Source organism: Coenobita brevimanus, chromosome 96, assembly GCF_032717465.1.
Source record: "Coenobita brevimanus isolate Jiangsu-jjx chromosome 96, ASM3271746v2, whole genome shotgun sequence".
Lineage (NCBI taxonomy): Eukaryota > Metazoa > Arthropoda > Malacostraca > Decapoda > Coenobitidae > Coenobita > Coenobita brevimanus.
Genome location: NC_137049.1, coordinates 6,443,692 through 6,471,191, shown reverse-complemented (window position 1 = coordinate 6,471,191; position 27,500 = coordinate 6,443,692). Strand labels below are relative to the sequence as shown.

The window sequence follows — 27,500 nt, the reverse complement described above, 5'->3', positions numbered from 1 at the left end:
GAACCTAATATTCATCTGTTCTCATCACTCATCCATTATCACCCTCCGCTTCCTTCTATCTTTTCTCTTTACTTTCTTGTTTATCCTAATTTTCTTCTTCCATTTTTCCTGACTTCCATCATCTGCCTCCCATCTCTTTTCCTACTGCTTCATATATTTTGTGTTTATCAGTTGTTCCTTTTTCCTTCATTTTTTATAAGTTTTTGCTTCAATTTTCATCCTCAATTCTCATCATTTTGCTTCAGTTTTCACCCCGTTATTCATCTTTAATTTTACCGATATTCCCTCAGTTCCCTTCCGCCCTTCATCGTATTTCTCTTATTTTTTTTCTCTAATTTCTTTTCAGTTTGCACACGAAATTTCTGTCTTATTTCTTCTTTCTTGTTTTTCTCGCTTCCTATTCATTTACTTCATTTTCCCTCATTGCTTCTTGTATTACATAAAACTGACCTTCTTCCTCATCTCTCTCTCTCTCTCTCTCTCATTCCGTGCTTCTTCCTCCGCTTTCCTTTTATTTTTTCCCTCCATTCTTCAGTTTCTCTTGTCTTGAAAATCATTAATCTTTTCTGTCATTTTTCTTTTGTTGACATCCAATTGGTCTATCTTTCCTGACATGAACTTTTCCTGTCCTTTATTGCTACATTTATTTTTTTTATTCTTCTTCTTGAAATTTTTCCTTTCCTTTAATAAAAAATTTACTGTCTACGTCTTCAGTCCTATTCTGTTAATTTCCCTTCACTTTTTATATCCCCACACGCGAGTATTTTCCTGTTCTTTTTTGACCAAGTAATTATTTCATCTGATATACATTTATCGTTTTTCCTCTCTTTTAGGACACGTTCTTCTCTGTCATTTTTACTCCGATTCCTCCCGTTTCTTCTCTCATTTTTCCCACACCACCTTTCATGCCTATTCATTTTTCCTTCTCATGTCATTTTATCCCCTCTTTCCCTCTCCTTTTCTCCTCCTTCCTTCAGCATCTCCCATCCTGCGCATCGTTCACCTCGCAAACCTTCATTTTTCATCCGCTTTATTCCCCTCATTCTCACTCTCATTTCCTTCACACTTACTCCTCTCAGACGCAAACTTTCTTATTTTTACCCGTTTCTCAACCACTTTCTCTTTCTCTCTCTCTCTCTCTCTCTCTCTCTCTCTCTCTCTCTCTCTCTCTCTCTCCCTGCTTCAGAAATGTCTTCTCGTTTTGCCTCTATTAGCATTCATTTTCCTTCGTCTTTCCATTATTACGCACATTTTCCCACGTTTACAGCTGTAATAAACGCTTTTTCTTGCTTTGTTTCTGTCTATTTTAATGAGAATACGAGAGATTTTTCAGGCTTCATGGGTAGCCTGTGGCCGTCATTACTCCCTTCACTCTTAGAACTGGTGATTTAATTCTTTCCTTATTTTCTATGACGATTTTATTCAATTTGGGGCAGCTCTATATTAGTTAAAAGGTTATCGAAAGCTACCTGTTACCCTTATTTGAAAATTCCCCACTGAGGCGAATATACAGTAATTGTGAGGATATAGCAAAAGATAAACAGATAAATGAATAATAAAACGTAGCTAGACTCATGGGGCTAAATTGGTGAATATATAACTGAGACTGTTCCAATACCAAATAAAATAATTTGTTCCACTGGTTGAATAAATAGGAAAATGACAAAGAAATAAGCAGATAAATAGACAAATAGATAGACGAATTGATGTAGATAGACAGATAGATAGATAGCTATATAAAGATGGATAGATAGATATAGATAATAGAGAGTTAGATTGACAGACACAGATAGGCAGGTACACTGATACATAAATAACCGGCGTCACCGCAGTGAAAGGGTTAACCAGCTCTTTCTGTCCTTACCTTTTCCTCTCTATTTCCCTCCCGCATTTGTCTTTCCCCTTGCTTCATTTCCCTCCATTATCACATTTTCTCTCCAAGACTCATTCCTTTCTCTCCCCCTCTCATCTTTTCTTCCTTTGGCAAACATCATCATTTTCTCCTACGTCTTTACTAATTTCCTATATTTTTCTCATTGCATTATAATTTTCTTATTCTTTACTTCTGTTCCATATGAAGCTAATTTTTCACATTTCATATACTCTCTTGGGAATCATTTTTCTCTCTCTGCTCCTCCTCTTCTCTTTCAACTTCATTTTTCATCCATCTCTCGTGAGTGTCGCCTCATTTGTCTTCTCTCTCTCTCTCTCTCTCTCTCTCTTTCATATAACATCAAAATATAACTGCATAATTCTAATATCTAGACAACAGCAACCAACTCGCCTTCATTTCCTCTAAACCGCTGGTCGTTACATTAATTACACTAAACAACCCTCATCTTCATTAGCTTACCTGCAATTAACGCATCACACCTGCAAGAAAACAAGAAAAATAAGATTATAATGACCACCTTTCATTTTTTATAAGTTCTTCAGGTGTTTACTGTTATCATTCAGTGTAAAAAAAAAATGGAAGCCTCCAAAAAAGTTGAAATTCCAGAAAAAAACAAAACAAAAAAAGCGAGCCAAAATCAATACCTATCAGCTTCGAGATGAGTGCGATTATTGTAAAACACACACACACACACACACACACACACGCGCGCACACACACACACACACACACACACACACACACACACACACACACACACACACACACACACACACACACACACACACACACACACACACACACACACTGAAGGTCATAAGCAAAAGGAAATACAGACAGAGGAAGGCAGTTTTGAAGATTACCAATGTTGCATATGTAGGAATTAAATTTTTGGTTAAATTATGATATTAGAGGGTTAAAGAGAAAATGCGTGAGAGTGTCATGCTAGACTGGTGCTGCGTGCTCACAGAAATGGGAGAGGGATATATAGAGACATAAGAGCAGTAGCCATTAAAAAGGCGATAGAAGAGAATGTGATGCAACTTTCCCGCGAAGAGAAAGAGGGATGGGGAGTCAGTAAGAGGAGGGAAGTTGATGAGACGAATTAATCTCTGACTCCTCCCTGTTTACATTCCCTGTATATGGTGATCACTTCCACATAAGACAGCTGCACTCCACACAAGGGTGAATGAAACCCCTGGGACAACGTCAACAACTGCAAAGTGTTAAGGAAAGTTTGCATCAGTAACATGCAAGAGGATACTGAAGTGTAATAGGTAAGATAAATCGCTGAGGAAAAAGTGTTGAAGTCCCCAAACCACTGCGAATAACACACTTAACCTTTCCCACTAAGTGTAGTCAACTAGTCATATTTGGGGATTGATTTGACTAGCAACGATGGAGACTCACCCCTCTTTCCTAAATACGTCTTGTCGATTTTCATGGAACCACGACTTAGTTTTGAAGCTGAGAGAGTAGTGGGCAGGTGTGAACTGATTGGAGTACTAATTTGACTCGTAACCAAGGAGACTCATTCTTACTTTGTGGATAGGGGTCGTCGCTTTTAATACAACCACGACTTTGAATTCAAGCTGTGAGAGTAGCCCAGTTTTGTCAGATGAAAGCAACCAGACTCTAACTACCCTCTTCCCATAGATGGTGCGAGAGGACGGCGTGCGGGTGTGGGTGCGGACACAGCTCGGGCAGCGCAGTGTCAGTCAGCTAGTGGTGCAGGACGCGGGGCCAGCTGACCAGGGAGTATACACATGCAGCCCAGCGCACTCAATCGAGCACTCCATCACCGTGCACGTCCTCACAGGTGGGTGTGGAGGTGTGTGTGTGTGGGTGTGGGACAGGTGTGGGTATGGGTGTGTGTGTGTGTGTGTGTGTGTGTGTGTGTGTGTGTGAGGTGAATCTGAGTGTGGGTGTAGGTGTTAGTGTGTAAGATAGGTGTGGGTGTGGGAGAAGTCTGGGTTTGAAACATGTGGATCAAGTGTGGAACTGTGAGATGTGGAACAAATGTACGTGTGGAACGGGTAAGGGTGTGGGTATGATGAAGACATATACCTGTGTGAGTGGCAGGTCTGTGGTAGAGGTGTGACAGGTATGGATGTGGGGTAGGTGTGTGTGTGGGAAAGGTGTGGAATTGAAGACGCGGGACAGGTGTAGCTTTAGGAGAGGAATAGTGCAGGTGTTGGTATCGGTATGAGTGTGGGGCAGGTGTGAGTGTGGGGCGAGTGCGGATGTGGGGCAAGTGTGGGTGTGGGACGAGTGTAGGTGTGATTCGAAGTGGGGTGTGGGGCGAATGTGAGTGTGGGGTGACTGTGAGTGTAGGTGCGGGTATGGGCGGGGGTGTGGAGCAAGTGTGGGTGCTGGAAGGGTGTGGGTTTGGAGAAAAGTGTGAGTGCTAGAAAGGTATGGATGTAGAGCAAGTGCAAATGCTGGGAAGGTGTGAGTGCTGGAAAGGTGTGGATGTGGAGCAAGTGTAAGTGCTTGGAAGGTGTGGGTTTGGAGAAAGGTGTGAGTGCTGGAAAGGTGTGGATGTGGAACAAGTGTAAGTGCTCGGAAGGTGTGGGTTTGGAGAAGACATATTTGTGTGAAAGGCAGGTGGGGGCGTCTGGCAGGTGTGGGTTAGGGTTGATGTGAATGTGGGACTGGTGTGGATATTCGTGTGGTGGATGTGGGTGAGTGTAGATGTGGGTGTGGGTGTTGGACTGGTTTGGGTATGGGGGAAAGCTAATGCTGTGAGAGTTGCTTGTATGCAGTAAGGGTTTGGCCAGTCTGAGAAAAGTGAGTGTTGCATGGAAAATTTGTGTATGTATTTGTGGTAGAAATATTGTGGATGTGGGAAACGTGTGTTGCTTGTGTGTGTTGGGGGGAGGGGCAGGTGCGTGGTAGGTAGATGGTAGACGTGTGAAAGGTATGTGGCAGGTGTGCAGGTGGTGCGTGATGGGTGTGTGATGTGGGGAGGGTATGTGGCACGTGTATGGTAGGTATAAGGACTTTGGTAGATGTATGACAGGTGTGTGGTAGGAATGTGTGTGGGATGTATGTATTGTAGTTGTGTGGCACGTGAGTCGTCTGTGTGTGATTGGTGATGTGTGGTAGGTGTATGACAGGTGTATGGTAGGTATGAGCAAGGTGTGTAGTAGGTATGTGTCAAGTATGTGGCGAGTGTATGGTAGGTGTGGCAAGTTTATGGCAAATATGTGGCAGGTTTATGGTAGGTATAAGGAAGGTGTGTGGTAGGTATGTGACAGGTGTGTAGCACGTATGAGGGAGGTCTGTGGGAATATGATGAAAGTATTTGAATAGTATAAAGGTGTATACATTATTTTAGGTACGAGGAAAACATTATGTGAAAAGTTTAATATTTTTGGTGTGAAGCGAATGCATGACAGATCTGTGCTTGGTTTAAGTGTTGTCAGGTAAGTGTATGCAAGTGTGTCTTGGTTGTAAAACAGATTTGTGGCAAGCTTATTATAAGTGTATAGCATGTGTGAAGCAGGTGTGAGGTTGATATAGGTAGATCCCAGATTAAATGAAGCAGATGTGGAACAGGAATTGAGATACGCAGACAGGAGTCCATAAATAAAACCTCATATATTAACTTTTACCTGTACTCTGGAAACTTCTGAAACCTACAGAAATTTTGCTGGGATATTTTTCTACCTATCTATCTGTCTTTATTGCCTGATGCAGCATCCTGTGAGGGGTGGCCTTGATAAAAGAACCACTACGTGTTTTTGTCCCTATTCAGTAAGGACCCATCTTCCTCTGTGAGCTAACCTGTAACAATAAACTAACCCGTAACTTCAAAACTGGCTAAAATCCCATGAGGTGTAAAACGATTATTGACTCAGAAGGAACACCAAAACAAGGGCCAGTATTCTCGTGGAGTAAGGAAGCTCCCTAACACCTCTTCCTAAGCGATTTATTTTGCTTATTACGCCTTACTGTCCTCTTCTGTGTTACATAAATTCCTTCTAACATTACCATACTCCTCATAAATAACGTACCAACGGATATTAGCCAATAATAACTAAAAAATAAATCGCTAAGGAAGAGATGTTAGGGAGGCTCTTTAACCGACGAGAATACGGGCCAAGGACACCAAAAAGCAATTTCCTCATGACCAGCAGTCAGGTGAGGGGCATATGCTGTGAACGCATCGACTCCAGTTCCTAAGAGGCGAGTGGACGTCTTTCAATCATACATTTCCATAAAAGGCGTGGACTGGTAACCTACTCATATATTCTCTGGACTATGGTGGTCCAGTGTGATACCCCTATACCTCTGAGGGTACATACGGGACTGGATGTATTTTACGCTGTTACTGTTCCTTTGGTGCCAGACAGAGACACCTTGACATGGCGGCATTAACTTGACCGGGTGGCTCCACTGCCCGGTTACACAACCTTCTCGTATTCTCTCCGTCCCCAAAGGAAGGATGGTGAGCTGCAGGAACAGGGCAACTTCAGCCTGCGGTCTTCTGGGTGGGTTCACATTCGGATGAAACTGCGGCTACAACAACAACAACAACCTCTACTACTACTACTACTACTGCTACTACTACTACTACTACTACTACTACTACTACTACTACCTCTATTGCTCCTTTCCCTTCACCACGACAGCGGGCTCTCTCCCTCCCTCTGCATTTATTAAGCCAGAGTAGTTTGTCAGAGTTATCATCTCTTTTCCTAAGTGGTTCTGGACAAAGATTTTAGCACGAGTTAAGCCTTCCAATTAAGTGTCCATGAGTCATTCCAGATATCAACTGCAACAAAGCAATAATAATAAACAATAAAAAATATTTAACAAAATATTTAATTGCGCTAACACACGGAGTATATAAAATTCATTTCAGAGCGGCACTACCCGCGACAAGAGAGTGGCAGCAGCAGCAGTCACAGAGAGTACCGCCAACCTTTTTTTTTTTTTTTTCACTTTTTTTGCTCCATATAACTGCCGCGAACGTACCCTATTCATTTTTATTTTTAAAGAGGTCATGGGGAGGCGGGATGTGTGGCAGAGTGAGAGGAATTGTGACCCAGTGTGGGGGAACCCGTGTGAGTATGTGGCTAGGGAGTGACAGGTGTGTGTTTGTGTGTGTGGGGGGGGGTTCTCATGTGTCACTGTTTCATTACGTGTACGCGTGTGAATACTTTATGTTTATTTGTCCATCTGTCTGTGTCTGCCTGTACAGTACGTGCCTGTGTGTGTTTGTGTGTGCTGTGTTTGTTCTGTACACTGTTTGTTAACTCCATCGGTACGACGACATCTTTTATACATTGTTTATTGGCGTCTACAAAGAAATGTAACAAATGTAATGGAGGTATCTTGGGACAGGTTAATGAAGGCTATATCTTACCCCTACGATCTGAAAAGGCTCTCTTCAACATCGCGAAGTTGTCTGGTTGGAGTGAAATTTTGATACATCAGACGTTATTGTGTTGAAAAAATTATTAGTATTAGTTGTGTGGAAGAGATGGAACTCCCCTTTGTGTGTGTGTGTGTGTGTGTGTGTGTGTGTGTGTGTGTGTGTGTTAGGTATATAACTTAAACACGACGAATGTAAACTGAGGGATTAAGTGTATACAAATGAATTTGTGGCAGGTATGAGTGCAGGTGTGCGTTATCCAGAAAATATGCCTTTACATGTGCTCAGGTGTGGACAAATGGGAGGCAGGCAAGGGACAGGTATGTAACAGACGCGTACCAGATGTGTGAACAAGTGTAGTGTTAATTAAGGCGTGAATGTACAGTAATTGTCCCCACGCCTGCCTCAGTACACTGGAAATGCTGTACGTGCAATTCCCGCCCTAAATACCTCCATTTATTATCATGCCTGCCCTCCTTCCCTGTTCTGTTTATTTCTTTCTATTTTAACTAATAACCCAGGGGAAGCAATTGCAAAGGATATTAGCCAATTTCTACAGTAAGGAAGTCTCCATAACAGGCTCTGATTTTCTCGTATATTTTTAGTCTGTACGTTTTATTTATTTTTATTTTTCTCTTTTATATTCTTCTTTTCACTCTGGTTTTGTTGTGAAGTGTTTGGTAGATGCATAAATGAAGCTGAATGAATAGTCAAGCAATTTTATATGAAACTTTGGTAATGAAGCTATAGAAATTTGATTCAAGCTTTATGGCATCGTGTTTCAGCTCTTTCACCTTTTCTCCTTTAGCTCCACTTTATCATGCTTTCCTTTGCAGTTCATTTATCATTCCATTCCTTCCTTCTCAATCCACCTGTTTCATTCCCGTCCTGTCCTTCCTACCTGCCCTTCCAGTCAGCTCCTTACTTCTCCCTCCTCTGTTATTTCCATTTTTCTTGCCATTCAGGTACCCTACACTCAACCATCTTTACTATTTTCCTTCCCTTCTACAGACACCAATATTCGTGTTGGCGAGAGAACTTCCTAACACTGATTCGTTAGCGATTAATTTAGCTCATCATACTTTAAATAATTCCTTTCTGTGTTAATGATATCTTCTTAATATTGACATTATTTTCACCAGTAATACAGAAGAGACTTTTCAGGTGCAGTAAGCAAAATAAGTCACGGAAGATAAAGTGTTAAGAAATTCCTGGGCAGATAAAAATACGGTTCTAAGGGTCGTGTTAAAAGACTCTGTAGTTCTTGTATCACCCTTTCCTTTGCAGTTTATTCTGTTTATTACACCAAAGTATTCCAATGCATGTTACTGATGCAGTCTCCTATAAGATGGTACTAAAACAACTCAAACAACAAAGGGAATGTTAAGGCGTAAAATGCACAACAAATGCTAAGGAAGAGGTGTTTTTAAAGCTCCAAAATAAATTGCAAAAGGAGGAGGTGTTTGGGAAGCTGCTTAGCCAGGGAAAATATGGCAATAATCCGCAACACTGCTCGTCCCATTCTTTCGGCCTACAACACCCCCATCCATCAGACAAGATCCCAACCATACCCTAACCTTTTTCCCTTCCTAACTTCCCTCGTTTCATTTATCAAACTTATCACCCCTCCCCCTCCGTTATACCTCCTCCTACTCCACCCCATCTTCTTCTCCATTACATTCATTCCCTCTCCATCACGTCTTTTTCCTCACTACTACACTCATTACCTTTCCACCACACGCATTCTCTCTCCACTACATCAGTCCCTCTACACCAATCAGTTTCCCCCTCCACCACATTCTTTCTCTCTCCAGTACCTCCATTCCCTTCCAACATATTCATTCATTTTCTGTCACACCCGCTCTTCCTCCGTCACACTTCCACTACACCCTATCCCTCTCCACCACACCCATTCTTCCTCCACCACATGCACTCCCTCTCCACCACATCTCTTTTCTCTCCCTAACTCCTCTTCCATCATTCAAAGACCCCCGTTTCCATACCTCGGTTTCATCTTCCTCACCCTGTAAACTAATCTCTCTCTCTCTCTCTCTCTCTCTCTCTCTCTCTCTCCCTTCCCTTCCCTTACACCCCGCAAGCTATCCTATCAGTTTACCTCCCTCTTTCCTACTCCCTCTGCCCAGTCCCTTCTCTCTCTACTTTCCATACTTCCTCAGCTAATTCCTTCACTTTCCCTCACACACTTCTTTCATCCCTCCGCTTTTCTCTCTCCCTCTCTCTCTCTTTTCCCCACACTCTCCATCTAAACCTAACACTTTCCCTCACTCTTCCCTTTCTGTCTGTCCAGTTTCTTCCCTCTTCCCTTCAATTTTCCCTCCCATTTCGCCACACCCCTCCAGCTAACCCAATCACATTACCTCCTCTCTCTCTCTCTCTCTCTCTCTCTCTCTCTCTCTCTCTCTCTCTCTCTCTCTCTCTCTCTCTCACACACACACACACAAACTCTAATCCTTCTACCTCTCTTCAATCCCATTTCCCCCAACAAACTCATCTCTCTCTCTCTCTCTCTCTCTCTCTCTCTCTCTCTCTCCCTCTCTCTTTCTCTCTCTCTCTCTCTCTCTCTCTCTCTCTCTCCACAGACTAACCCTCCCCTCCCCTCCCCCGCAGGCGAGTACCCAGCGGCGATGCAGGGGGGGTCCTCCGTCACCTGCCAGGGTCGTCGCCGGTGCTGCCTGGTCACACTCGCTGCCCTGGCACTACTCGCTGGTTTTTATATGTAAATACTAAAATAAAAGGACGATGTTTTTAAAAGATAACATACACGACACCGATCTTTCATTGACCTGTGGAGCGAAGGGCAGCTGGGGAGGTGGGAGTGGAGGGAGTGTGGGTGGGGAGTGGAAGGATCAGAGGTAGGGGGTGGGAGGGGAAAGTGTAGGGGTGGGGACAGGGAGGAGGAGTAGGGTTGGGGAGTGGGAGTGGAAGTATCAGAGGTAGGGGGTGGGAGGGGAAGGTGTAGGGGTGGGGATAGGGAGGGGGAGTACGGTTAGAGAGTGGGAGTGGAAGAAATGTGGGTTGGAAGTGGAAGTGGAAGGAATGGGGATGGGGAATTTGAGTGGAAGGAGTAGAGATGGGAGTAGGAAGGGAAGAAGTAGGGATGGGGAGTAGGAGTGGAAGGTGTAGAGGTGGGGAGTGGAAAAGGGAGAAGTAGGGATGGGGAATAGGAGTGAAAGGAATAGTGGTGGGGAGTGGGAGGGCAAGTAGACCTGGGGAGGGAGTGGAAGTAAAGGGAGTAGAAGTGGAGAGTGGGAGTTGAAGGAATAGGGCTGGGTAGTGGGAGTTGAAGGAATAGGGGTGGGGAGTGGGAATGGAAGGAGTAGGGGTGGGGAGTGGGAGTGGAAAGAACTGGGATGGGAAGTGGGAGTGGAAGGAGTAGGGGTGGGGAGTGGGAGTGGAAAGAACTGGGATGGGGAGTGGGAGTGGAAGGAGTAGGGGTGGGGAGTGAACGAGTAGGGGTCGGGAGTGGGTCTGGAAATAATAGGGGTAGGGAGTGGGAGTGGAAGGAATATGGGTGGGGAATGGAAGTGGAAGGAAGAAGGGTGAGGAGTGGGAGGGGTAGGAGTAGGGGTGTGGAATGGGAGTAGAAGGAATAGGGGTGGGAGTGGGAGTGGAAGGAATACGGGTGTGGATTGGGAGTACAAGGAATAGGGATAGGGAATGGGACTGGAAGGAATATGGGTGGGGAGTGGGTGGGGAAAGTGTAGGAGTGGGGGGTAACAATGGAAGGAGTATGGGTGGGGAATGGGGAGGGAAAAAATAGGGGAGGGAGTGAGAGTGGAAGGAATAGGGGTGGGTAGTGGGAGTGGAAGGAATACGGGTGGAGAGTGGGAGTGGGTGAGAAGTGGGTGTGGAAGGAGTATGGGTGGGGAATGGGGAGGGAAAAAATAGGGGAGGGGAGTGAGAGTGGAAGGAATAGGGGTGGGTAGTGGGAGTGGAAGGAATAGGGGTAGGGAGTAAGGGTGGAAGGAATAGGGGTGGGGAGTGGGAGTGGGTGAGAAGTGGGTGTGGAAGGAGTATGGGTGGGCGGTGGGAGTGGAAGGAGTAGGGTCTGGAGTGGGTGTGGAAGGAATAGAGGTGGGGAGTGGGAGAGGAAAAAATGTGGTTCGGGAGAGGGACTGAGATGAGTTCGTGTTGGGAGTGGGAGTGGGGTCGGGAATGAGCGTGGATGAAGTGTGGGTGTGAAGTGAGAGTGGAAGAAGTGTGGGTGGAGAATGGGAGAGGAAGGAGTAGGGGAGGAGTGTGGGAAAGGGAGTTGGAGTGAGGCGTGGGAGGGAAAGTATGTGTGGAGAGTGGGGGTGAAAGGAGTATGGGTGAGAAGTGGGTTTGGAAGAAGTAAGGGTGGGAAGTGGAGAGAAAGAGGAAATGGGCTGAGGGAGGGAGAGAATGATGGAATGGGGGAAAAAATGCTTGAGAATGGGGAGGAAAAAGTGGGGAGAATGTGAGAGCGTGGGGGTATGAAGGAAGAGAGACAGGGAGGATGGAAGAGTGTGAGGTGGCGAGGAAAGGGAAGGGGAGGAGGAGAGTGTGTGATGTAATGGAGATGCAGTGTTAAGAATAAGGAGAAATAGGGAGTGTAGCGTGGCTGGGATGGGGACTGGGAAGAAAAGAAATGAGGAAAAGAGAGAATGTGAAAAGTAAGCAAGAAAGAAGAGAAAGTAAGCAAGAAAGAAGAGAGAGGAAAGAAAGGGAAAGTGGAGTAAGGATGAGGGAGAGAGGGATGGGTGGAAAGGAGAATTATCGAGCTAAGAGGGAAAGAAGCTATGAGGAAGGGGGAGAGGAAAAGAATGAAAGTGTGGGCATAAGTGAAGGACATAATAGGTGGCAATAGAGAAGGGAGAAAAAAGGAGACTGTGGAGTTGAAAGAGTGAGAGTGAGAAAGAAATTGTCGGGAAGGGGTAGAGGGAAGGAGAGAACGTGTGAGGAAGTGTGGAGGGGATGAGTGGAGGTGGTGAAGAGAGAATGGAGGTGGGGAAAGTGTAAGATGGTGGAGATGGGGTGGGAAGGAGGGGATGAAGGAGAGGTAGGCAGATTACAGTAAGCGAAGAGAGGGGAAAGGAAAGGAGAGTGTGGGAAGACAGGATGTGGAGAGAGGGGAGAGAGGTGGGAGGGAGGGGAGGGAAAATGGCGTTTTGAGCAGTCGTGGGGTAAATTGGATGGGGGGAAAGGGAGGGGTAAGGTTTGTGTGATGGTGGCGGAGAGAGAGAGAGAGAGAGAGAGACAGACAGACAGACAGACAGACAGACAGACAGAGACAGAGACAGAGACAGAGAGACAGAGAGGCAGACAGAGACAGACAGACAGACAGACAGACAGACAGAAAGGTGGGAAGGGTGGAGAGGAGGGAAAGAGGAAGAGAAGCACAAAGAAAGAGTTTTGGAAGAGGTGAAAGGGAAGGGGCAGTGAGAGAGTTTGATGGTAAGGGTGGGGGGAGTAGGGGAAGCCGGTGAGGAGAGGAGGGAAAAAGGAAATGAAAGATAAAGAAACGGAAAAGGGGAATGATGAGAGAGAGAGAGAGAGAGAGAGAGAGAGAGAGTAAGAGGGAAAAAAATACTACCATAGGAGAAGCGAAAGTAAGGAAAAAAAGTCGGTGGGGTTACATAACAGTCAAATAACTTTTTTTTTATTTTTTTTTTCCTTATACAAACGCCGACACAAGTTACGGCCGAAGTTAACCGAGTGGAAAAATTTCTGAAAAGATTCTCAATATAGATACATATTTATATACGCTGTGTGTGTGTGTGTGTGTGTGTGTGTGTGTGTGTGTGTGTGTGTCCTAGTTTCAGAGGTGGTAATAGCGTTTAAATCTATAGTAAACTCCCTTTGTTGAAATAATAAGTGAGTATTGTATATCGAGAGCAAGAAGCACGTAAAGAGACTAGTGAAGAGGAAAAAGAAAGAGGTAAATGATGATCTGGAAAGAAAAATGAATGTGAACTATTCTGGAAAGAGGTGCGGAAATGTAGAAGTGAACGCGGAAAGAAATGAGATGGTGTGAAGGATGCAGGTGGTAGGTTACTAACCCATGCAGATGAAGTAAGGACCAGATGGAAAGAATATTTTGAAATCCTGATGAATGGGAATAGAGAGAGCAGAGCGGCTGTAAACATTACTGGTTTTGGGGGTGTGCAGAGAAGAAATGCAGTGCCAGGAGACGTGACACTCGCACAGGTGAAGAGCGCTGTGAAACGGCTGAAAAATGGGAAAGCAGCTGGGGTTGATGAGGTGTATGCAGAGATGTTTAAGTGTAGTGGAGAGAGTGGAATGAAGTGCTTGTTGGAGATATGTACGAAGGCATGGATGAGTGAAACTGTGCCTGCAGAGTGGAAAAAGGCTGTGATTGTAACCCTGTACAAAAATCAAGGTGAGCGAAGTGACTGCAAGAATTATCATGGCATAAGTTTATTGAGTGTGGTAGGAAAGGTATATGGAAGAATTATTATAGAGAAAGTAAGAAAGATATCAGAAGTCCTAGTGAGTGATGAACAGGGTGGCTTTAGGAGTGGCAGAGAATGTGTGGATCAAGTATTTGCAGTGAGACAGGTAGCAGAGAAGGCTTGTGAGAAGGACCATAAGGTGCTTATGACATTCATGGATCTGGAAAAAGCATACGACAAAGTAGACAGAGAGGGATTGTGGAAAGTTCTGTGCATGTATAGTGTAGATGGTAAGCTGTTAGATACTGTCAGGAGATTTTATGATGGTGGCAGAGCAAGTGTAAGGGTTACTGGGCATCTAAGTGAGTGCTTCTCGACCGGCGTGGGCGTGCGACAAGGTGGTGTGATGTCCCCTTGGTTGTTCAATATATATATGAATGGGGTGATGAAAGAAGTAAAAACACGAGTAATGGAGAGAGGAATGACGCTGGTAATGAATGATGATAGATGGAATATCTCAAATTTGTTGTATGCTGATGATGCAGTACTGCTTGCAAGTACCAGACAAGAACTTAGTAGGCTAGTGCAGAGTTTTGCTGATGTCTGTGAGCGTCGTGCCTTGAGAGTAAATGTAGTGAAGAGTAAAGTGATGGTTACTGAGAGAGAAGGTGACTCCCAGTGTGATGTCACAGTGAATGAAGAGAGACTGGAATTGGTGAGAGAGTTCAAATACTTGGGTACAGTGATAGAAAGGAGAGGAAAATGTGCAACAGAAGTTGAAAGTAGAGTGACACAAGGACGAAAAGTAGCTGGTGCAATGAAGGACTTGATAAGAAACAGAGGCTTGAGTGTTGCAACTCCACGAGGCTTACATGAGGGAGTGTTAGTACCAACTCTAACATATGGGTGTGGGACTATGGTGTGGCATGAAAATGAAAAGTTAAGAGTAGGAGCAGTGGAGATGGCACTGCTGAGAAATGTATGTGGAGTACAGAAGGTGGATAGGATACGAAATAATGTGATTCGTGAAAGGTGTGGAGTGAGGAAGTCGGTGGACACCAGAATCGAAGACAGTGTCCTGAGATGGTAAGGTCATGTGGAAAGAATGGATAACAATAGCGTGGTAAAAAAGGAATACCTGAGCGAATCTAAAGGAGGGAGGAGGCGAGGTAGGCCAAGGAGAAAGTGGAAAGATATGGTGGATGAGTGTGTGTGTGGAAGAGAGGTTTGGACGTCGGTGAGGGTAGGGAACTGACAAGAGACTGAGTTGGCTGGATGAATTTTGTGAGGAGAAGTGCGTGATCAGGGATTTTGGCACTCCTTGTGAGCATGGCAGCTTCCGGATTGACTCAATCGGATACGCTGTGTGAAGCTGCAGAATGTGGTGAATGTTTTTGGCGTATCCGGTGGAGCCAGGATTCCGGGGGCATGAATGATGAGTGAATGGAAGTGTGGCCTATTTGGATTGGGCAAGTTTGTGCTGTCTGGACATTGCTACCCCTCACCCTGCCCTTGGGTGGGAGAGGATGTCCGGATGATGATGATGATGATGATGATGATGATGATGATGATAATGATGATGATGAATAAACTCTCCTTTGTGCTTAGTATTCTATTAACTTGTTTGTCGTCTTCAACCTCCTAATCCACTTTCTTTCCCTTGTCGTCCTCTTCATTCTCCTTGTTCTCCTCATCCTCCTTGTTCTCCTCCTCCTCCTTCTCCTCCTCCTCCCTGTCATCATCATCCTCATCATCATCATACTGACCTTTTTCTCCCACCATATGATTGGGTGAGGTTGGGTTCAGAGAGCGAGAAAAGTAAAGACAATTAAGGAAGATACATCAACAACATACTTAGGGAAATGAGAAGCACTTATTTACTAACAATTCAAACCCCTGGAATTCATATAACAGCAACAATGAAAAAACAATAAAAATAATAATAATAGCAATAATAATAATAATAATAATAATAATAATAATAATAATAATAAGAGCAGTAGAAAAGAGACAACCCCACTACAATACCTATGGCGACGACGGCTGGTGTCTGCTGAGTGAAATACGGCGGGGGTGGAGGGAGGGCGCCTTGACAGCGAGGTAGGCGAGGAGGAAAATATGGGATGATGGGTGGGGGAAGGGTGCCTCTTGGGGATCTTAGTATGATTATATTACGGTAACGTGGTGTGTGTGTGTAATTCACCGGGTCGGTCAGGATCACTTGATGGTCGTGATCGTCAGCTTTTACCCTCCCGGAAGGGAGCTGAGAGCTCATATAGTCCGATCTAAGGGCAAGGCTGTGACCTTCACACACGCACACACCCGTCCCCTTGCTCAAGGGGGACAGTAACTACCCACTTCGTCAGTGAAACTTTTTCGCAACCTGAGCGAGGCGCGAACTCCCGTCCACCAGTTGGCAAGTGTGTGTGTGTGTGTGTGTGTGTGTGTGTGTGTGTGTGTACCTCTCTCTCTCTCTCTCTCTCTCTCTCTCTCTCTCTCTCTCTCTCTCTCTCTCTCTCAACAGCTGACATAAAGTGACAACTCCAGTGTAATATTCTGCTACCCTTTCATAAACAACACACACTTCCAGACCCACCCCTCCCCCTTCCTCCCTCACTCCCTCCACCAAGAGCAACAATATTCTTGCTACATATATCATGAAAGTGAAATTAAGTTTAACGCAGTACAGTGAACACAAAGTCAATCATGAAACAAGGCCGTTCATCGACAGTGTACCTGCGTCACGTCGGCATAATCGCAAGGGGCGAAATCTTCAGATGATATTCAGAGACATTTTGAGGCTTAATGGCACTGGAGAAGAGAGAGAGAGAGAGAGAGAGAGAGAGAGAGAGAGAGAGAGAGAGAGAGAGAGAGAGAGAGAGAGAGGTAATAAATGTTACCATAAGGGCTTGTGTATAGGTGGGTGAACATGTTATGTCCGCTTTTTTTTTTTTTCTACTCCTTCTGAAAGATATGAAAGTCTAGGGAGGGATATTGTCAGGGAGATCCCAGTGTTTCATCAGAGAGAAGGAAATTGCCTCCACAACTGATCTCAAATGTCTTGGTGAGGGGAGAGGTGCTTTTATCTGACGGTCTGCCTGATAAACTCTCTGATGAAGGAATCTGGATGAATTTGTACAGGAGATGGAGTGGTCCGGTGGGCTTTACAACGGGCAATTATGAATCAGGACAGTGGGCATTAGTGCTATTAGGGAGATCTGGGTGTTCCCTCATCAGCCTTGTGTGGGGAGTGGGAGTGGATGGTATAATAGTGGGGAGAGGGAGGGGAAGGTGTAGGGGTGGGGAGTGGGAGTGGAAAGAATACTGGTGGGGAGTGGGAGTGGAAGGAATAATGATGGGGAGGGGGAGGGGAAGGTGTAGGGGTGGGGAGTGGGAGTGGAAGGAATAATGATGGGGAGGGGGAGGGGAAGGTGTAGGGATGGGGAGTGGGAGTGGAAGGAATAATAGTGGGGAGAGGGAGGGGAAGGTGTAGGGGTGGGGCGTGGGAGTGGAAGGAATAGGGGTGCTTAGCTGCTTGGAGTAAGGTGTAATTCTTACTGTAGCTGACCTGACGACCTCAATTTATGTCTAATTGCGCTTGATATACGATCAATATCATATCCTTCCTCTTTAATTTTTGTACGAGGAACAAGGGAACTAAAATATTTCAGAATTCTCCCTCCTTTTACCTTCCTGAAAAAGCACATCTTAGAGGAAAAGTATTGTTACTAAAATCTTGGTTAATAGAGATTTTTTGTGTGTGCAGGAAAGACAAGCAAAGGAGACTAGAGCATTGTCCTGTCTCTTGTTCCTACTTTTTTTTTTTTATGCGAGGAAGAGGGAACCAAAGGCCATGAGCCCGCGGTAACAGTTCCCTCCAAGAGAAAAACAAAATACAATAGAGAGCCAACTTCAAGATCCGATCATTTTGAGATGCCTGGACACACTGAGTTTGAAAGACTGGAGATCATAGGCAGCAGGAAATACAGACAGAGGGAGACAGTTCCAGAGCTGACCTGTTGCATAAATGAAAGACTGGGAGTAACGGTTAACTCTTGCATTAGAGAGTTGGACAGAAAAGGGATGAGAGTTTGCTGCCAGACGGGTGCTACGCGCCCGTCGTAGAGGTGGAGGAATGCAAGCAGACAGTTCAGAGGAGCAGTGACCATTAAAGTAGCGATAGAAAAGAGATAAAGATGCAACAGTGCGGCGAAGAGACAGAGGTTGAAGGGAGTCAGTAAGAGGAGGAGAGTTAATGAGACGAAAAGCCTTTGACTCCACCCTATTGAGAAGAGCTGTATGTGAGGAGCCTCCCCACACATGAGAGTTGTACTCCACACAGGGGCGGATAAAACCCCTGTATAGAGTCAACAATTGTGCAGGGGTAAAGAAAGAGCGGAGTCGGCTTAGCACACCCAATCTCTTGGAAGCAGATTTTACAAAAGATGTAATATGATCTTTCCAAGATAAGTCCCGAGTAAATGAAACCCCAAGCATGTTCAAGGATGATGTAGGATTAGGCTGAATATTATTAAACATTAGTGGGTACTCCTGTGGAAGATTCTGTCGGGTTGATAGGTGTAAGAACTGAGTCTTAGATGCATTAAAAACAACCATATTATTTTTACCCCAGTCAGAGATACGAGCCAAGTCAGACATTAGGTGTGCCATAGCCTCATCCCTTGTTTGTTGAAGTAACTGTTGAGATGGACGTTGCGGGAACCGAATGGAAAGGTGAAGGGTGGAGTCATCAGCGTATGAGTGGATAGGGTTAGATGTACAGCTTAGAAGATCATTGATGAATAAAAGGAAGAGAGTTGGTGATAGGACAGAGCCCTGAGGAACACCACTGTTGATAGATCTAGGAGAAGAACGATTGCCGTCTACAACAGCGGCTATACTGTAGAACGACCAGAAAGGAAGCTAGCGATGAAGGCACAGACAGAAGGATAGAAACCGTAGGAGGGCAGTTTGGAAATTAAAGATTTATGCCAGACTCGATTGAAAGCCTTTGAGATGTCAAGTGCAATGGCAAAGCTTTCGCCAAAGTCCCGAAAGGAGGATGACCAGGAGTCTGAAAGGTAGGTGAGAAGATCGCCAGTGGAGCGTCCCTGACGGAATCCGTACTGACGATCGGAAAGAAGGTTGTGATAGGAAAGATGCCTTAAAATTTTTCTATTGAGAATTGACTCGAAAACTTTTGAAATACAGGACGTTAAAGCAATTGGACGATAGTTGGAGGGTTGGGAGTGGTCACCCTTCTTTGGGACTGGCTGAATGAGAGCAAACTTCCAGCAAGAAGGAAAGGTACAAGTTGACAGACAAAGGCGAAAGAGTTTGCCTAGGCAGGGTGTAAGCACAGAAGCACAGTTCTTGAGAACAACAGGAGGGACCCCATCAGGCCCATATGCCTTGTTAGTACTGAGGCCAGTGATGGCAGAAAATACATCAGCTGAAGAAATTCTAATGTCAGCCATGAGGAAGTCAGAAGGGGGAAGTGATGGAAGAACAGCACCGGAATCGTCTAAGGTGGAATTGGAGGAGAAAGTCTGTGCGAAGAGATCTGCTTTGTCAGTAGAAGAAATAGCTACAGAACCATCAGAGTAGAAAAGAGGAGGGAAGGATGATGAGATAAAGTTGTTAGAAAGATTTTTGGCAAGGTGCCAGAAGGAGCGGGAAGAATTCGAGTTGGAGAGTTGAGAGCATTTAGTATGGATGAAATTATTTTTAGTAGAGCGAAGAACAGACTTTGCACGATTCCGGGCAGAAACGTAAAGATGATGTGATTCAGGGGTGGGTTGGCTCCGGTACCTTTTGTAGGCCCTCTCCTTGTTGCGGACAGCATTAGAACAAGCGTGATTAAACCAAGGCTTTCTTGCATTAGTCAAAGGATATGAGAAAGGAATGTATGCTTCCATGCCCGAGAGAATAACCTCCGTAATGCGCAAGGCACACTCAGATGGCTCCCGGCCATGGAAAAAATAATCATTTCAGGGAAAATCAAAGAAGTACTGCCTGAGGGCCTCCCAGTCCGCGGCTCCAAAATGCCACAGACGACGTTCCCTGGAGGGTCCACAGGCCGTACCGGAGTGATAGGACAGGTTAAGGTAATAAGGTTGTGATCGGAGGAGCCCAACGGAGAGAAAAGATTAAGAGTAAGCAGAAGGATTAGTTATGAGGAAGAGGTCAAGTATGTTGGAGCTCTCTCCAAGGCGGTCAGGGATACAGGAAGGATGCTGTACAAGCTGCTCTAGGTCATTAAGGATAGAAAAGATGTAGGCTTGTTCACCAGGTGGATCCGTGAAAGGAGAGGAGAGCCAAAGGTGGTGGTGAACAAAAACAAGTCTGACTTACGAGAGGAGGTTTGATTAGCTTCGTGAAACTAGCCCTTAATCAGTAACATTCAAGCGGGTTTTAATTTCGCTTCATGAATAAAAAGTCCCAGATGGTTAATGGAGCTACTGAACTTGATGTACAACTGCGGTCACTAATCCTTTTACACGTAAAATTCTGAAGTATTTACAAGTGGGTTCCGGTGCAGGTGGCAATTAAACAAGGGTGGAGGTAGTAGATTTACTGAGACGAGTAGTACAGGTGTGGTGTGTATGGAGAGTGAGCTGCTACTGGCGAGAGGGGTAGCAAAAGAATGTACTGTAAGCATCTTGACTTAGCCACAATAAATTTCCTATCGGTTATACAGTGCATGCCTACAACTACATCATACAACTAAGCTATACAGTAAGGCATGTACGATGCAAGAGACGCGATATCACAACCTTTGCAACCCTCTTGAGTATTCCTGATCAGTTTAACAAGGTGTTATTTGGTTCTAACACACCTTGAAGGGTGAGCGAATGGGAGTGTGACTCATTCAGTTGGGAAAACATTTGTATCTCACTGTATTATCTTTTTTTCCGGCTCTCAGGACTGTACCTCACACCGCCTTAGGATGGGAAACGAGGTCTGGATGATGATGATGATGACAGGGAAGATGATGGGGATAGTGATGGTAATGGTGATGATGATGATGATGATGATGATGATGATGATGATGATAAGGATGAGGATGGGAATGATAATGGGAATAGTTACCGTAATATTAATAGTGATGACGATGACGATGATGATAAAGATACATTGCTCTGAGACAGTGTAAGACAACTATCAAAACTGGCCCTTATCATCGACGTTATCAAAGAGAGAGAGAGAGAGAGAGAGAGAGAGCGACTGGGGAACACTGAAAACTACCGTAACCAGTGTGGAACAACATAAAAGTTTTATTTACTGTTGTGCTAGTTTGGCGGTGCTAGGGCGGATGGATGTACTGTATATATAGCTGGAGAGATTGGCTGGTGGCTGAGAGAGAGAGAGAGAGAGAGGAGGGGGGGGATTCATGCTTCGACGGTGCTCAAGTTTTATTGCTTTGAACCCTTCAGCAATGGAATGCCTTTGAGATTTTTTTTTGTTACAACCATGCGAGGATACAAAATTTTAATAACGTGTAATTACTGATAAGGGATTAACATATTGAAGGCTGTGTCTAACTCTTCCCGTGTCTGACGGTCTAACTCTTCCTGTATCTAGGTCTGTGTCTAACTCTTCCCGTATCTAACTCTATCTAACTCTTAAATATAATCATGGCGTCTTTATATAGCCTATAGGTTTTCCCTCCTAACATGAAATGACGTTTAGTTTGGGGTGATGTCTCGCAATAACGCGTTAGGAACTATTTCCATCACCCTTCCGGTACCCTGGCGTCTTCACATTTATTTCTATCTCCAGACGATTCTGTTAATTATTGGGAGCCTTTCGCCGAGCAGATGTCAAGGAGGGAATGACAACTTTACATACCAACATATTAAGGGAATTCTGCTTTAAATTTAATCTTGATCTTAGTGTACGGGTAACAAAAGCAATACAGAAAACCCTTCGCCCTGATGAAAAGACTATTTTTTTTTTTTTATCCCTCCAATCAGAGACCCATTTTGAGTTCAATCAATTATTCTGTAGGTATCAAATAAAATACATTAAAAAGGGTCATTATCCTGAAGAGGTAAATAGATTACCGATAAATGACAAAAACATGTTTCTTTACTCTTGTATGGATCAGGTGCGAGCTTTGTGAGACGTGTTTATTTATGCTGGGAAAAGGAGGGATCTGTAGGTAGCTTTAATGGACTTGGAGATGGCGTATGACAGGCTTGACAGAGACGCTTTGTGGCGAGTTACATATTATTGGACGATGGGGAAACTCTTAAGAGGAACGTTTTATTTATTTATTTTATTTATTTTTACCACAGAATCAGGGTACGGGTGAGAGAGGAAACGAAGGCGAGTGCATGGTTTGATGTAAAGATGGGATTACATCATGGATCCAGAAGTCGCCGTGGCTGTTCACTGTTTATACACCCTCTGGAGTGAAAAAAATATAACAGTACTGAGAAGAGGGACATGTTTGAGGGTTGCAGGAAGAGGGGGAGACGAAGATGTATACCAGTTATTGTCTGGAGATGATAAAGCCGGTTTCGAAGACTCACAGGGTAAACTTCGCCTGCCAGTATTCCAGGCTGGAAAAACCTGTGTGAGGAAGGAACTGAAAGTAAATGAGAGAAAAAGCAGTGATGAGATGTAGCAAAAGAGAGAGCAGAACGATATGAGAGCAAGTCCAAATGGCGAAGATTTGAAAGAGATATTTTCCTCTTACATTTTTTTGCCCTTTTCATTGTTTTCTCTCTTTCCTTTTTTTTTTTTTTTTTTTTTTTTTTAGGAGGAGGAGGGAATATCTGGCCATTAACACAGCACCAGATGAAGCTTTGGGACCTGAAGTAGACCATACGATAGAAGTGAAAAAGTACTACGTGTGTGAAATAAAAAAAATGTTTAGGCAAAGATGGGTATACAAGGTGGTCCAAAAGTTTCCATACATAGGATTGATTGTGTTCATGTACCTTACTAGGATACCATATTGTTAGGGAGAGTTCACCATGAGTGGGAAAGACGCATCCTTATGTGTTTTCAAAGTAATGGCAACCCTGTAGAGCAGTTTTGTGAATAAAGTGAATTTGTTAAAAAAAATAAAAAAAAGTGACCATTTATTACCATCGATAGAGGCTTCTGGATCACCCTATATAGTAATGCACACTTCTGACAACTGCTGTATGGATGCGAGGCGTCGGCATGAAGTAAAAGAAAAAAATACTAGAGAGGAGAGAAGGGTAGGAATGTTAGAAAACTGTAAAAAGTGAAGTGCCTAAGGGCGACGTAAAATGGTCTGGCACAGAGAGTAGGCGCTGTGAGTGAGGGGTGGGGACAGGTGCAGTATGATGGAATGTAACTACAGTGGGGTGTGGAAATTGTTATGCCAGATAGAGAGTGTAAGAAAGGAGGTGACAGTATAATAGGACAGAAAGAGCGAAAGGAAGGAAAAGTGAAGGAGGAGGTGGAAGGATGGAACCCTGGATGCTTTGAACAACTGTGGTATGACTGCCAGAAAGGAATATATGATTAGCGAGAGACAAATTAAAATATGGGGGATGTTTTCTGAGAGAGAGAGAGAGAGAGAGAGAGAGAGAGAGAGAGAGAGAGAGAGAGAGAGAGAGAGAGAGAGAATAACATACAACAAAACAGCAAGACATAGTAGAGTAACAACCTCAAAATGCCAACAAACTGGTACAAAGCAACCACGCCTGTAGCTCCTATTACACACACATCACCGGGAATCGAACTTGCGACCACCAGCATACAAACAGCCTCTTATCCCGGCTCAGCGGCAAAAGGGAGAGTTACTATTCTGGTCTGGTCGTTCTTCAGAGAGCCACGAGTCGTAGAGGGGAAGAAAAAAGGGAAAATTGAATAAAAAGGGTATTGGCGGGAGTAGGAGAGAGTGAGAGTGAGAGAGAGAGAGAGAGAGAGAGAGAGAGAGAGAGAGAGAGAGAGAGAGAGAGAGAGAGAGAGAGAGAGAGAGAGAGAGAGAGGGTGGGGGGGAAGAATTACAGTTACAGAGATTCACGGGCCACCCAGACCTTACCATCCCTATGAGGAAGTCTGGCCTTAACACAGATACAGTACTCAAGTTACAGAAATAGGAGAAACGGATAGCACAGCAGAAGGCTCTCTCCCTCACCCTTCAGATCCTCCGGCTTCTGTCGTACAGGAAAAAAAAAAGTGAGAAGCAGCACCTTGCAGGGTTTAATCCTGAAGGAAATTTCATAGGATCGGCAGAAAATAGAATATAATGGAAATAAAATGGCTGAGCAGAAAACCGCATATTAATTCTAATCTTAACGGACTGCCTGGACTTATTTTTAATAAAGATAAGATTAAATTTTAACACTATACTTAATTGCAACGTATGTAGGGAAAAATCTTCACACGCATACATACTGAATGTACAGAAGTGCATAAGCTCATATACGTCTGTGTTAATACTTTATCATATTTATATGAACATACACATATATACTTATTCTTGCCTCGTGTCCCGACAGTACAGACAAGGATAATGATACATTGGTGAAGGCAATGACCACACCTGGCACGGCATATTTGGTCAGGTTAGGTTGAGAGAGAGAGAGAGAGAGAGAGAGTGTGTGTGTGTGTGTAATTCAGACGAAATCAGCCCAGCGCTGCTCAGTCCGGTACTCTCACGACTTTGTTCTCTTGGCCTTATCCTGATCGCAGTCTCCTCTACCTTAGCCCCTTCACACCGCCGACTTATTCTATATTATATACGTTCTTCCAACAGACCAATAGCTATAGGTGAAAGACGGTATCTATACTCTGTTCACCTTACTTTGGCCTAGAATAGCCATCTCTCCATCTTGAATGCTGAGTTATAACAATAGATTAACGCTAATATATGATGTTAATCACGAAGAAGTGCTGCACACATGTTGTAGAATCGCAGTATTGACTTTTTCTGTCTCTGAGCTATGTGAAATAAGTTGCCAAAGGATGAAAATCTGGGTCAAGTTAAAGTAAGTAAATTATAGTAGATTGTGGTGGAGTGCAGTGATTGTTTACAGAAGCTGAGTTAACATAAATTTTGTTTACAGTATTTAAGTTTACAGAAATTAGTTTTACAAAAATCAAATTATCTCACAACCAGTACAACTAGTACTAATGCAACTTTTACTTAACGCAGAAGGTATTTGGGATTTCTATGATAAGTTTTGTACTGAAAATTACACCTTACCAAAGCAATGACTACGCCAACAGTGACAATGACGATGATGATAAAATTGACGCATGACGATGATGATAATGATAAAAGATAAATAAATAAAGAAAGGAAAAGGGTAAATATAGTGTAAAAGCCTTTCTCTTAGCAACGTGTTGTGTGCCGTGGTAGAGGCGAGGAAAGAAGTGTTTCCCCCAGTTCAGCCTCGCGGGGACCTGCTGGGATTGGCTTTATCAGGTCCGAGGAAAAGAGGGGGGAGAGAGAAGGGGAGGGAGGGAAAAGGGGGAGGGAGGGAGGAGGGGAAGGGAGGGAAATAAAGGAGAGGGTTGAAAAGGGGAGGGAGAGAGAACGGGGAGAGAGAAAGAGAAAAAAATGGGAGGGTTGAAAAGAGAAGCGAGCGAGGAAGTGAGAAAGGGGAAGGCAAGGTGGGTGTGGTCTTACATCATGGAAACATACACAGTCACACACATAATAATACACCCACCCACCCACACACCCACTCACACACACACACACACACACACACACACACACACACTGGATAAATGTACAGTAGGTATGAAGAAAGGACAACATTTGGCTAGTTCAATCCTGTATATTTACTAGACAATTACAACAAGGTAAATACAACCCTGTAATCACACACACACACACACACACACACACACACACACACACACACACACACACACACACACACACACACAATGTCATTAAGGAATATTTGAACAAAATTGAAAAAAATATATATCTTCAGTGTCAGAGCACGATGACTTTTTCTTATTTTACTTCTACTAACGTGAGACAACATTATGCACTTTAAAGGAGACCAACTGTGGTAAAAGAGTTAGAAATAGTGTCCATGTCATCCTTCCACCATGCAGTAAATATGTTTTCTGGGTTAAGTTGTCTGGCTGAATTTCGAGACACGAATCAGAGAAGAAAAATGCTCTTCTCCATCTGTTTCCATCTTTTGTATTGCGTCTATTTTACAGTCAATCCAGGTTTATTCTTGCTAATTCCTGGCCCCTTCAGGTGCTGGAGGGACGCCTTTACACAGTGATACCTATTTAACTTCATAGATTGTTGCCTCGTGATGTAAACGACCCTCGACTCCCTCCCTATTCCACGAAGGGAGGATTGTGGCTGCAGGAGGTCAGCTTCAGCCTTCATTCCACCACCACCACCAGCAACAACAACAATAAAAACAACAACACCGCCACCTCCACCATCACCACCAAGGCCACCTCCACCTCCACCACCACCAACACCATCATCAACAACAACAACAACAACTTTCGAGCAATTTTATCAATTTTAAGAGAGAAGTTTAGTAGTTAAGGTGTTTTATGCAGTGTCTTAAAAATCCCTTCACTTTAAAGAAACTTCCTAAAACTGAATGAAATCGTCTGACCGTAATAAGAATTGAATAACAGACCTGAACGCACTGTTATGCTCCTTTTAATCTCTCTCTCTCTCTCTCTCTCTCTCTCTCTCTCTCTCACTCTCTCTCTCTCTCTCTCTCTCTCTCTCTCTCTCTCTCTCTCTCTCCCCTAACCCATTCATCCAGACGAATTGTTCAATTTAAGACTTGAACACTCCTATGTTTCTTTTAAGCTACCCCTAGACGACATTAATCAATTTAGTAACGATCTCTAGCAGCAAAAGGGTAAATAGAATACATACGTATTTCATCCAGGTGAATAAGCATCTCCCAGGCTAAAGAGAATCGCTTGGCTGCAGCAAAGAGTGAAAGAAAAATGAATCCATCTGGAGTTAATTGGTGTGAACAAGCATAGCAATAGAATGGAAACTACTAATTTATTTTACCTAATCTAATAAAACCTGACCTAATTTGACATCATTTGAATTAAGTAGAAAGAGAGAGAGAGAGGGGGGGGGGAAGGAGGTGAATTCCGAGAAGCTAAAAAGGAAGAGAAAGGGAGCAGACACTTGGAAACGTGAGAGGAGGGGGAAGGGAAGGGGTATGAAGGGTGGAGGAGGAGCAGGAGGAGGGGGAGAAGAGAAAGGGAGAGGGAGGAAGAGGGGGAAGGGTTAGGGGTACGAAGGATGGAGGAGGAGCAGGAGGAGGGGGAGAAGAGAAAGGGAAAGGGAGGAAGAGGGGGAAGGGTTAGGGGTGGGCGGCCGAGGAGGAAAACAAAAAATACGAATAAGATTAGGAAGAAGAGTTGAAAGAATAAAAGGGAGAAAGATGAAAAATGGGTGAAAGAGGAGGAGGAGGAGGAGGAGGAGGAGGAGGAGGAGGAGGGAGAGTTGGGAGGGGTTAGAGGAGAGGAAGAGAGGGGGGGGAGCGTTAGGGACGAGGAAGAGAAGGAGGAAGGGGAGGGGGAAGGAGTGGGCTGCAGAAAAAACACAAGAAAAGGTCCAGCAAGAAAAACAACCAAAAATATTGACACATGAAAACGGGACAAAACTCTCCCCCCCCCAAAAAAAAAAGGTATCTCGAACCAGTGAATGTAATAAACAAGAGAGGCTGATAAAAAAGAAGAAGAAAAAAAAAAGGGAGAGAGAGACAGAGAGAATGGAAGAAAATGGAAAGGAAAAAAAGGACGATGAGTCAAAGAACATGGGAAGCCTGCGAAAAAAAAAAAATCCATGTGGGGGAAACTCAAAAAACATGAAGAAACG

The 27,500-nt window shown here is 44.2% G+C and overlaps 1 protein-coding gene across 1 annotated transcript in view; it reads left to right on the top strand.

Moving 5' to 3' along the window:
• LOC145413433 (cell adhesion molecule DSCAML1-like) overlaps window positions 1-10,036 on the top strand; it is a 44,393-nt gene extending 34,357 nt beyond the window's left edge. The window contains exons 5-6 of the mRNA XM_080283122.1: window positions 3,551-3,713; window positions 9,906-10,036. Of these exons, the coding sequence (XP_080139248.1) occupies window positions 3,551-3,713; window positions 9,906-10,018 (276 nt within the window). The 3' untranslated portion in view covers window positions 10,019-10,036. The remainder of the gene's footprint in view (window positions 1-3,550; window positions 3,714-9,905) is intronic.
• The last annotated feature ends 17,464 nt before the right edge of the window (window positions 10,037-27,500 follow it).